This window comes from Squalius cephalus, assembly GCF_949319135.1.
Source record: "Squalius cephalus genome assembly, chromosome: 23".
Classification (NCBI taxonomy): domain Eukaryota; kingdom Metazoa; phylum Chordata; class Actinopteri; order Cypriniformes; family Leuciscidae; genus Squalius; species Squalius cephalus.
Window position 1 is genome coordinate 7,138,509 of NC_137144.1, and position 12,568 is coordinate 7,151,076.

Sequence of the window (12,568 nt, forward strand, 5' to 3'; positions counted from 1 at the left end):
TGGATACCAGCTCATAGGGGATAAAGGGCAATGAAGTGTGATGGATCAGCAAAACAGCAAAACAGGCTTTTGAAAATGAGGAGATCATGAATATCTCACTTGGTAAATATGAAGCAAAACAAAAGCAATAACTAAAGCATAAACCTACCACTAAGTAGTGGCAACAAAAAATGAGATACAAGAAACGCTGGATGTCAACTTTATGAAATACAATGAGAAGTAGTGAGGATAACTAAAAGAAGTATCAAAGTGGAAAATATTTTAACAACATTAAGGGTTGGGCATACCATGCTGAGTAAAACTTTAAAATGAATAAATAAACATCCAACAGGATTATGTGAGCACTGCGGAATAGAGTCGTCAGTATAACATGTTATTTTTGTCTGTCAAAAGTATTATAATGAACAAAAAACAATGAAGAATGAACTTAGAAAGGTGTGAATGGAAGAATTAAAGCTTAAAATATCTATCTATCTATCTATCTATCTATCTATCTATCTATCTATCTATCTATCTATCTATCTATCTATCTATCTATCTATCTATCTATCTATCTATCTATCTATCTATCTATCTAGTAAACTCTGGTCCACAATCCAAATCAGTAGATGGCGATAATGTACCTTAACGTTGGTGCCACCCGCTATAAAACCGAAGAAGAAGAAGAACTTCACTTTCAGCTAAACTAATATCACATTTATTTACACACCAAAAAAAAAAAAAAAAAAACATATGTCGGGAGCCGTGAGAAGGAGGTTTGCTGAAGATTATATTAGTCCGTTAGTGTGGTGAACGTTATTTATCAGTAGCGGTAGCTGGCTAAAGTAACGTTAGCTCAGTAGCTTTGTTTACAGTGCTAGCTCTGTTCATCTGTGCCTTTGACAGTGGCTTTATATCAGCATAGAAAAGCTTTGAAACTGTAGAGTTCATCTTAGCGGCCTGGCATCATCATATGTGATCTCAAATTTACTGTCATTTGGCTGAAAGAGTTGTGTTTGTCCCTGTGCTACAACATCAGTATGGGTATGTGTTTACCCTGTCTGAGTGGAGCTGGAGATGATGGAGTAGTCACACCAGACCCTGTGAGTACTTTGATGCGTTCATTACATTACATCTGTAACTGTGTTCATCTTTCAAGTGTTATCATTTCCTAAACGGAACGCCAACTTCGTTATAATGGTACTGAGTGACATTATGAATGAGAATATAATGACCTGCACATTTTGTGGTCGTGAGGATAAAACGTTTTTTTTTATTACTATTATTTATTACTTTTTTGTTTGTTAAATACTCTCATGTAGTTAAAAACCCCACTGTTATACTTTAACTTACATACTTTCAGCAAGTATGTGGAATATGTCCTAATATCTTTATTTTATTTTTATTTTTTATTTTTTTTTGTATCAATAAAATAAAGTTATATACTCTCACATTTAAAATATGTGTATATATATACAGTACAGGCCAAAAGTTTGGACACATTACTATTTTTAATGTTTTTGAAAGAAGTTTCTTCTGCTCATCAAGCCTGCATTTATTTGATCAAAAATACAGAAAAAAAATGTAATATTGTGATATATTATTACAATTTTAAATAATTGGTTTTCAATTTATTATACTTTAAATTATCATTTATTTCGGTGATGCAAAGCTGAATTTTCAGGATCATTACTCCAGTCTTCAGTGTCACATGTGACATCCAGTCTATCACATGATCCTTTAGAAATCATTCTAATATTCTGATTTATTATGAGTGTTGGAAACAGTTCTGCTGCCTAATATATTTGATGAATAAAAGGTTAAAAAGAACTGCATTTATTAAAAAAAAAAAAAAAAAATTCTTTAATATAAATCTTCTTTATTATCACTTTTTATCAATTTAACACATCCTTGCTGAATAAAATTATTGATTTGTTTAAAAAAAAATAAAGAAAAAAATTACTGACCCCAAATTACTGACCAGTAGTGTATATTGTTGTTATAAAAGATTTCTATCTTGAAAACATTTGCTTCTTTTTTTTTTCTTCTTTTTTCTTTTTCTTTTTTTTATTCATCAAAGTATCCTAAAAAAGTATCACAGGTTATGAAAAAATATTAAGCAGCAGAACTGTTTCCAACTTTGATAATGAATCATCATATTAGAATGATTTCTAAAGGATCATGTGATAGACTGGAGTAATGATCCTGAAAATTCAGCTTTGCATCACCGAAATAAATGATAATTTAAAGTATAATAAATTGAAAACCAATTATTTTAAATTGTAATAATATATCACAATATTAAAAAAATTTCTGTATTTTTGATCAAATAAATGCAGGCTTGATGAGCAGAAGTAATGTGGAAGTAATGTGTCCAAACTTTTGGCCTGTACTGTATATATATATATATATAATATAATATAATATAATATTATTATTATTATTATTATTATTATTACTATTTTTAGGCAGACTAACTTTTCAAATATCTTTGTTTAACTAGGCCTAGTAATAAAAAATAAATAAATAAATAAATAAATAAATAAATAAATAAATAAATAAATAAATAAATAAATAAATAAATAAATAAATAAATAAAAATGTGACCGGTTCCTGATTGAATACTATTGATAATGTTTAGTCTGTTTTTTTCCTGCTTGTCAATGTTGTCCATTTGATTTATTTACTTTTAATGAATATGTTTTTAAATCATATCTATTTTTAATTTTATTAAGTTATTTGTTTATTTGTGCAGGATCGTTTCTGTTTCGTTGGTGAGAGAGAGAGAGAATATATAATGATAGTTTGTCGGAAGTATACTGAAGCTTTTTGGCTTTGGTTCCCATGCAGGCTGAACATGTGTTAGCTTTTCCTTCAGTGTCTGCTACAATTCATTAATAATAATAATAATAATAATACACTGTATTCAATGATTTTAAATTAAATTATTGATTAATGTGTTAATTTAAAATGAATAAAACATTAGTTTTTTAAAGAAATGTATAAATAGGCATAATTTATATTTGTAAAGATTTGGGTCTCACTCACTTTTGTTATTTTTGGAGCTTGACAGACGTTCAGGTGATTTTGAAAACATTTATTTTTCACAGGAGACAAGGAGAAGACAGCTAGCAGAAGCTGCAGAGAAGAGACAGAAAGAGGTTTGATTTTGAAACTTTTTTGAAGTTAAACATTATATGATTATATAGGGGAACGTGTATATTTGTTACCATCACTGAGGCATTACACATTTACAGCCACAATGACAATATAAGATCAAATTCATAACACTGATAGTCTAACAGGTCTCAGCAGCACCACACTGTATATTCATTACTATAACAGGGCTCGACATTAAGTCTTTTCATGTCTTTTCATGTGCTAGTAAATCTGTCATTTACTTGTCAGAGTAAAAAAGTATTATTATTATTTATTTTTTTGTAAATATAATTTAAAGTGGTACCTGTATATGTAATATTCCATGTACAGGTATCACTTTACAACAAATCTGTTTTGTTATACTCATCCTCTCATTATACAATCCTGCTCTGCATCTTTCTGCTTTTATTCATTCTTCTTCAACCTTTCAAGGAAACAGATATCTAAGAAAGAGAAATAGGGATCGCATTTGAGATCCTTTTTAAACACCCAGTGTTTTATGGTGTAGTGATTTTAGTTTCGCCATATGTAATTGGAGGGCCATTTCACTGTCTCTCAGAGGTGTAAGGGAAAGCATAGAACTGCTAAAGCGTCACGGTAAGTACACGTCCTCCTCCTCCTGTCCTCCTTCCACACTTCTGGACGCATCCCACAGCTGAAACACATGACAGCGATTCTGCTGGAATCTCATAATGCTTGTGGCCGTACAGTTCTTTTTTCTGCTAGCATAATGGTGAACGTGATATATTTTAGTAAAAAATAGATATAAATATATTGTTTTGCATTTGTATAAATATATTTGTTTAGCTTTATAGAGCTTTTTACTGCGATGCCACTGAAAACACGTTATACTTTTATCCTTCACAGCCTCGCTTTCATACCTGTCATGGCGCTGCTCTCAAGGTCATGGCACCTTTATTTCTATAGCTCTTTATACAATACAGATTTTTTTCAAAAGCAGCTTTACAATGATCAACAGGAAAATAAGGATTCAATGATACAAACCGAGTTCGTTTCGGCTGTACAGCAGATCTAGATTAAAACTGTCATTGCATAAGGTCAGTGATGGCATTGGCTAGTTATCAGGCTAGTTATATTTCGTTGTCTGGTGTTTTTGTAGATGGGTGAGTTTTAGTTTTTGCACACTCTGTACTCACATTTCCAGCTTGTCTAAGGTGCACCATGATTCAGCACGTGAGCACTGAATAATATCACACACTTCAACTACTAGTTCATGCTTTGATTCATTTTTTAAATTTGCTTTTGTTCTTACTGAATAAATCAAGTGTTTGGGTGACAAGTATGGTGTGGTTGCAGTACTTTGTGTGATCTTTGTGTAGATTACCTACAGAGGTGTCAAAAACCCGGAAGCCTTGGAGAGGAAAAAGAAGAAACAGGAAGAAACAGAGAAACAGACCATGAACTCTGTTCCTTCTGGAGGCGGGGGGCTAAGGGTAACTTATTCATTTATTTATTATTAGTTTTGCATAGCACGGAGTAATTTTAATCAAAAGTCTGTATCACTTCTGTAGACTGTAATTTAAAATACAACATACAATTATAATTATATTTTGATACATGAATCAATATTCATTTTTATAAAATGCTCTATACTCTTGGCATCAGTTTTTTTTTTAAATCTAATTAAAATGAATACATTTATTCAGCAATGATGCATTAAATTGATCAAAAGTGACATTAAAGATATTTCTAATGTTACAAATGATTTCTACATGAAATGCTGTTAATTTTAACTTTCTATTACAGTTTCCACTCAAATATTAAGCAGCACAACAGTTTTCAACATTGATAATAAGAAGAAATGTCAAATCAGCATATTCGGCTGATAAGGCTAAATAACTTAGGCTATATAAAAAGAGTTTCAGGATCCAGGATTTAATTAAAAACATTGTATTTCTTTAATTCTAGAAAATAGATTCTCAAAAGGATTAAAGCCAACCTGAAACAAATACATAAAAATACATTTCTAAAATAAATAGAAAATATTTGATATAATATTTGGGTTGGCCTGAGTCGGACAACCTTTTCTGAAGGTTAAGGACCTTCTTTTACTGATATTTGATGTTGTTTCCCCACTGAATGAAGAGAAGTAAGGTTATTTTAGTGTTCTCTTCTCTTCTTCTCTCCAGTGGCAGGTTGGCTAACACAGGCTGAAGGGAAGATCACTGGTGTTGTCTACATTGGGGATCAACCTTGAACCTTCATCTGCAGTATTTCCCGATGACTTGAGAGATTCTTAAAACTCTTTGTGCTTTCTTTCTTTATTTTGAAGTGTACACTAGCCAGGGGAGTTTGCATAGAGACTGCCAAGCTCTTGCACAAAGCTAATCCTCCAGCTCTTCTGATTCGCCAGAGTGCATCCAGGCCACGCCCCTTTAATGCCAAGATGGGCTAGCTAGTGGGTTCCTGGGATACCGAGTTTTAGCTATTAATGTATTTTTTTCACAACCTATTCCGTTTATGTTCATGCATCATTTTCACAGACGCAGCTTTTGTACCAATGTGCTCTCTATTTTTGACGTTTTTCATTTTAATACACATTTATACAACTGAAAAGCATGTTTTATATTGGATTTTGGGTCATTTAATCCATATCTAGCCGTTTATATTTAAGCATCAGTTACCAGTGTGTTTTGGTTTTTAAGCTTATAGGATTTTTCAGTGAGCAAGTTGGAAATGTTGTGTGATATTTAAGAGTGAAGTTAAACATGAATTCTGTCAGTTAGCACTTTCACTGCCTGTTGATTGTATGACTTGCTGAACCAAGTAGAATGTGCATTACTTTATCTTATTAGACCTCATACTCTTTCTGAAGGGCTTTGGTTGTCTAAAGTTAAGAAAATCTTAACTTGCATTTAAACTCAACATCCATATTTCTGGGCCATGCAACAGTGACATGACATATGATATGACTTGTCAATTATGTAGCAGCCTGAGCTATTGTGATTAGTGTGAAATATATTGTATCTATAGGAACTCTAAATGAATTCTTCATATACTGCCTTTGATTAATTTCTTTTTAAGAAATGGTTTAAGTTACGGTTTAAATTAGTTGTTACCTCTGCCTACAGCAAACACAGTCTGTGCTTGTGACAGGGAAATCGGTTCGCACCAAATAATGAACAGAAATATCTTCCCAGGTGTCTTTCAGAATGGGAGAGTAAAGGATAATTTTTTTGTTCTTCTTTTTTTTTTTTTTTTTTTACAATCATTGGACTCAACAGTTAGGCCACTTTTTCAAAACTCTTCACACAGTGAGCACAACATCAGTCTCTAATTTATAATTTCTTTGGTACGAAATGCAATCAATGACGACAATCACTTTCTCAAACAAAACTATGTACCTACAGGCCAATTTGCACATGCTTACACTCTTTTCAGCACTGTTTTAAGTTTAAAACCTAACCTAATATGAAACTAAATAAGACAGCATTTCTACAGTAATACCATATTGAATATATTCCAAATCTAAAAACTGAAAACAATTTGATGGAGCTGAACACAAGACTAACACACAGGTTTTAGTCTTTCAATTTCATCAACATCCACTAAAGGGGAAAACTTGTGTAATTCTTGTTTTGTAAAGATTTTTTTTTTACAAAAGAAAACATTGTATAATGCTACATGTTGTTAGTGTTTTTGGTCATTGATTTCTGAGTGACAAAGTGTGTTTGTAGGGTGGAAATTTTGAGACGAGTTGATTTGAGACGTATGAAGTGTTTTGGTAGTTTTAGTGCATTTTTAATGTGAAATGTACTTCTGAGCTGAAAGTTGGTAAAGAGAACTGTGTGTAGAGTTTTGAAAAAGATATGGATCCTACCAATTGTGAAAATTTTTAACACTGTATGATAATACGGTTTACCGGCAGTAGAGGGCAGTGACACACTTTCAGACCAGGAACTCTTTTAGAAGAACAACTGCAAAGACTCATTGCTTAAATAAAGATTGTGATTGATTTTAAAAAAACTCTTTATTATTATTTGCAACTATTTGCTTATAAACGGAAAAATCTCGTCTTGTAACAACGCACTCAAACCTCTTGCACTGCTACTATACTGCAAATAACACTCAATGCTCTGTTCATTTTATTGGGTAAACCTTGATTCAGCAAAGAGCTGGAAATACGTCCTTGGAGATTCTGGTTATTGTTAACAATGACATCAAACAGTCACTGCAGATTTGTTAAATGAATCTGCCGTTCCACCTCATGCCAAAGGTGCTCTATTCATTGGATTGAGTTCTTATGGACCACTGGATTACACTGAACTCAAGTTTCCTCTTTGCCGACTTCAAAGGTTTATCGTAATGTGTCTTCAAGTGTGTTCTTCTGCCTTGCACTGTTGTGAAGTTTCCAGTCTGGCTATTCTCCATTGACTTTGCACAGAACTGTCGCTCACTGGATGGTCTCAGGAGATCAGTAGTTTCTAAAACCACCATTGCTAGGTCACAGTCATCTCCATCACTTTTCTTTCTACTCTGATGTTTGGCAAGAACAACAGCTGAACCTCTTGATCATGTCTTTATGCTTTATAGGTCTATTCTGCCACATGATTGGCTGATTAGATTCCATTCTCCAAAAGAGCAAGGCCATCACAGTCAAACACAATAAATGCCAGAAAATATATATCATGACATCAAAAGATAATAATAATACCCCCATAAAAAGTCATTAATATTATTAGCAATTGAAGCACTAAAAGGAATAACCACCAGTGTAGAAGTGAATGTTTGGATTCATCCAGCGATTTCATTAGTCAGGATTGAATTTACAGTATAAGGTTATTACACAAAAGAAAATGGTATACAAATAAAACAACTTTGATTCTGTATTCCAGTTGCCTCAGTATTTTAGTTGTACATTGTCAAACTAGCTGATCTACACTGTAATTTTTTGTGTTAAAAATTGTTTTTCTCCTTTAAACACAAGTTAAACACAAGTTCACATGTCCTTGTGGCATCTACAACGGCTAGCCAGTGAGCTGTCCTTCAAAGTTACATTAAAAGTCATTGTTTCGTTTGTACATTTCTTCTTTACTTCTTGCTTTTGTAGTGGGCCGCCACTACCAGGTAGCTGTCAGGCGCAAGGTCTTTGATGTTTGGGGATTTTCCAGAGATGGGCGAGATCTTGCCTTCCACACGAGAGATCTGGAGCATGCGGCACGGGTCGTGCTTTAGCAGGTAGCTCTCAAACGTCTCCCAGCCTCCACCAACACGCACCATCACATGTTTATTATGTAGCATCTGAGGAGACAGAGAAAAAGAGTTAAGAGATACACATCTCTAGGTTGATTGGCTGGTTGAGTTTACATCCCAACATACACTGCACTCTATGCAAGTACGTGAAAGTAGACTCTTGGCTAAAAGCTTTTTTTGAGTGTCATACGTTGGTACTGATTGGATAAGCACTTTTGTGCAAGATGTTCATCAGGAGGTGAGATGCATGTAGACGTAACTCATCTCAGTGTAAAAACGTCGTGTTCAGGTCATGTTACTTCTCTCAAATGGAATCATTTTTTAAGTTTGGGAGCAAACAATTAACAATCATGGATAATACACATGAATTGAGCTACCACAAAACTCTGTCAGACTTCATGTTAATTTAGTTGAATGGGACTCCACACTTACATTACATTGGCTACGCATTTGAATCTGGTCACAAATAGCTTTCTTGTTAGCATGCCCAAATCCCATGCCATTTATTGAGCTCAAACCAGGATATGTAGAACTGATTACAGTGGTATTGTGAGCCGGATGGAGATGAGTGTGATGAAGGCCAGCTGGTACGAGATACATAAACCTCACTCTCCTGGTGTCAAGAGACATACTAGCAACTGACACTAGAGACTGCGGCTTTTAGCGTCCTTGTTAGAACGCCCAACTCCCATCATCAGTTCGAGCCCTGCTCAAAGTGGGCCGTACTGAACGATTACACTGGTGCTGTGACACTTTAGCAACTTATGCTAGGGGCTCCACTCTTCAGTGTCCACGTTAGGGCATCCAACTCCCATGCTGATTATTGATGGTTTAAGCTCTGCTTTAAGCGGGCAATGTGAAACCATTCAAATTGGTGCCGTGACCCAGATGGACCCAATGCTCTGGCCAAGCATACGGAAAAGTTTTGGGCCTAATCATTCATGAAAGCTCATTTGAAGAATAAAGTACCTGCCATTAAACTCCTTTAACACCTCCAGTGGCGTAATCACACCCTTGTATTGGCTATCTGTCACCTGCGGTTCCCACTGTGAAACTCCCTCTAGGCAAAGAGACGTGTGAGACTGAGATTATGGTGTAGGAGCAGAGAGGCTGCAGTAAATTATTTTTTTCAGCTGCCTACATTCTCCAGAGGTCTAAATGTAGGAGTCCACTGCCTTGTCACAACATCTGTTATTACCTCAGATTATCTGATCAAGACAGTTCCTAAACAGAAAGAATTATTATTAGGGTCAATGACATGACGTGCATATTTTTGTGTCAAAGTACATTATTTACTTCTAAAATAATTAGATAAATGCATGACATACTGTATCAGTTTATTCTATAAAACCTATTTAGTTTGAATTCATTTTACATTTAAATAATAAATATTATTTTATGTTTTATCTTAAAGGAGAACTCCGGTCAATTTTAACATTGTTGGGGCAAGTTTTAAACCTGCTTTTAGCCTCTTAACATCCTTGATGTGTCATTACAAGTGCCCAGCCATGTGAGTGATTCCTTCAGAGTTAACACGGTGAATCTGACTGCAGTAGATGTGCAAGATATGAATAAAAGTGATGTTAATTCAGCCAGCGCACATACCTGTATTTACTTCCTGTTTTCGGTCGAAGTCCACCGTAGTCGACACAACACCGATTTTTGTCGTTGTTCTCTGTACTGACAGCACTCCAAATTTACAAAAAAATGAGCTCAATGTTAAAATTGACCGGAGTTCTCCTTTAAACCCCCAAAACTGTCCGATCAAATTAACAGACTAAAAAAATGATCTTCTTAATAATAAATGACTACATTTATTATATAAAACATTTGGAAAATTGTAAAAAAAAAAACTTTAACATTATAAGTGGTTAATAAGGAACATATTAAAAAAAAAAAAAAAAAAAATCCATGTCATGACTTCTTTTTAATTCTTAATATGAGCCTGAAATTTCTGTGTGAGATTATTTTTTTTAGTGCATGTGCAACTTTTGTTTCTCAATTACTCAAATCTTTGGTTTGAATTTACTTTTACAACATTTTTAAAGCACAGCATCTTCTAGTATCACAATCTTCTATTTCACCAACCAATAACAATGAATCTGATCCTGATTTTCTCAAAATCGCTTCAAGCTCTAAAAAAATGCCATTTATACACTTCAAACCCCCATCACATAACAGTTAGTCACAGTCCCAATAAAAAGCAGCAATTCTGCTGTGATTCATCCCTCTATTACAGCCTCCGTCCCAGCGGCCTTGAACACACAAGCTGCTAAAGAATCTTTCATAAAGGGTGAGAAATGACAAAATGTCACTCTGATAATGCACTGTAACCCTCCCCTGTGGGATAAAGAGCTGAACCAGCCGTAGCCTGCAGACACACGCTCAAAACAGTTATGTGAGGACAGGAGAATTATCTGAACACTAAACAATAAACAACAGCAGAAAAATCTCATACTGTGAGCTGCAGCTCATATTAACCCTGCAGGGAAATTATATTAAAGATTCATAAGGCTCTTAGCTGGCTGATGGAGGAACATTCACAGGTCAGCCCCTCCAGATGGGCATTTGTGTGGCCCTCAGGCACTGGAGCCACAAATATATTACCAATCAGACTCTACAAGTCACCACATGACTTCTACACACACACATACACACACATTTTTGTTATATACAGCAGTTCAGGTCTGTGATGTTGAAGGTTATCTTATCCCCCCAAAAAGTCCCTCAATAGGGAACATACACAGTCAATTTCTCTCAGGAGCACCAAAGTTCAACAGGCTAAAAGAAAAACACACACTGAAGCAAATGGTGTATTTAAATGACAACTAAATGAAAACGCAGCTTTCTAATAACTCTATCCTAAACCATCTGGGGAATCTGAGGGGTATTTTCAACAAGTAAGGTCTTTCTCAAAGACAAACACAAAAGGAATGTGTCCTTGAGACGTATTCACAGGATTCGCTCATTTCACTGCAAAACGAACAAGAAAGCAGAATATTTGTATGTTTTTTTTTTTTTTTTTTTTGCCTTGGCCCTGGTTGCTGGGCAACACATTTCAAGGCAGTCTCTTTGGAAAATAAAAGAAAATGATATATATATACATATATATATTTAAACATGTTGTAACCAGTAAATGGGAAAATGCTCTTCTCTAGAGTTATCTTACAAAAGTGAACAAACTTGACTTCATTTAAACATTATTTATTATTATTGCCTATAAATGCATAAACAGCAGAAGTGTGACTGTGTTTGGTCTTTTGAATATCAGTGTCTCTTGAATGTATGCATAAAGCAGCCAGGAATTCACAAAACATGAATTACTTGAATTACGGTTGGCACAAACTGTATTCAGTGTGGTCAGGTATTTTTAACTTTGTGTAGTTTTGTTCATGGTTTTCAAGGATGAGGGTGTCATGTAACTTGTCCATGTTGACATCTGCCTAAAATACAAGTGAGTTTAAAAAATGCATGGTGTTTTAGTATACCATATATATATATATATATATATATATATATATATATATATATTTGTCTTTATTTATTTTTATTTAAGGGGGCTCTCAATGTATCAAGCAGCACAGTCTTTGTTCTGGGTGCACAAGGAATGAAATTGCAGGTGCAGTTGTTAGTTTCTCTCTATAGGGGGCGGCAGTGATGCACCCTGATTCATTTCTCAGGGACAGAGAAATTAAAATCAGCTCTGACTAATGTGATTCTCCACAGGCAACTGAATTAATATCAATTTCAGTGGTTTAGCTTGATGAATCGCTGCAGTCAGTGTTTTAAATGAAATCTGAGCACTCGCATCTAAACCTGAAAATGAGGAATCACATTAGTTGTGTAGTAATGAGATCTAGACAGCTAGAGGAAAGTTCAAATCAAATCACTGCGTTCATGGACAGAGAGAGAAGGAGAGCAAGAGAGAGCATATTTAATTTGTCTACTATGAATGTCCAACAGTGCATTTCTTAAATAAAAAAGGTGATTGTGACTCTCTCACAATTCTATATAAACTCGCACTTGCATGTCATAAAGTCAGAATTGCGAGATGTAAACTTGTAAGATTCTAAGTCGCAATTATCTTGCACATTTTTTTTTTTTTTTAATTCCCTGGCGGAAACAAACTTCCATACAAATTTAATTTCAATATAATCTCAAATCAAACATTTTTGGAATAAAATGTCAAATTCCGAACATCTGAAGACAATAAATA

At 34.3% G+C, this 12,568-nt stretch overlaps 2 protein-coding genes across 3 annotated transcripts in view; one reads left to right on the plus strand and one right to left on the minus strand.

Moving 5' to 3' along the window:
• Positions 1–606: 606 nt before the first annotated feature.
• On the plus strand, positions 607–7,118 carry svip (small VCP interacting protein). 2 transcript variants are annotated; one of them, XM_079859890.1, is made up of 6 exons: positions 607–755; positions 1,019–1,082; positions 3,090–3,140; positions 3,698–3,735; positions 4,479–4,592; positions 5,289–7,118. In XM_079859890.1, the coding sequence occupies exons 1-5, from the start codon at positions 733–735 to the stop codon at positions 4,558–4,560; spliced, it is 258 nt and encodes an 85-aa protein (XP_079716016.1). In that variant the 5' UTR covers positions 607–732; the 3' UTR covers positions 4,561–4,592; positions 5,289–7,118. The 2 variants fall into 2 exon arrangements, with proteins under 2 accessions (XP_079716016.1, XP_079716015.1); XM_079859889.1 differs by lacking the exon at positions 3,698–3,735.
• Positions 7,119–7,881: 763 nt separating this feature from the next.
• gas2a (growth arrest-specific 2a) overlaps positions 7,882–12,568 on the minus strand; it is a 44,686-nt gene continuing 39,999 nt past the window's right edge. Inside the window, exon 9 of the mRNA XM_079859872.1 lies at positions 7,882–8,400. Within this exon, the coding sequence (XP_079715998.1) occupies positions 8,191–8,400 (210 nt within the window). The 3' untranslated portion in view covers positions 7,882–8,190. The remainder of the gene's footprint in view (positions 8,401–12,568) is intronic.

Excerpts from the sequence above, each read along its gene's own strand:
- svip (XM_079859889.1), top strand. The coding sequence starts at position 733 with ATGTCGGGAGCCGTGAGAAGGAG. Across the intron at positions 756-1,018 it reads TCGGGAGCCGTGAGAAGGAG|TATGGGTATGTGTTTACCCT; the intron begins GTTTGCTGAAGA and ends CTACAACATCAG. Across the intron at positions 3,141-4,478 it reads CAGAGAAGAGACAGAAAGAG|ATTACCTACAGAGGTGTCAA; the intron begins GTTTGATTTTGA and ends ATCTTTGTGTAG.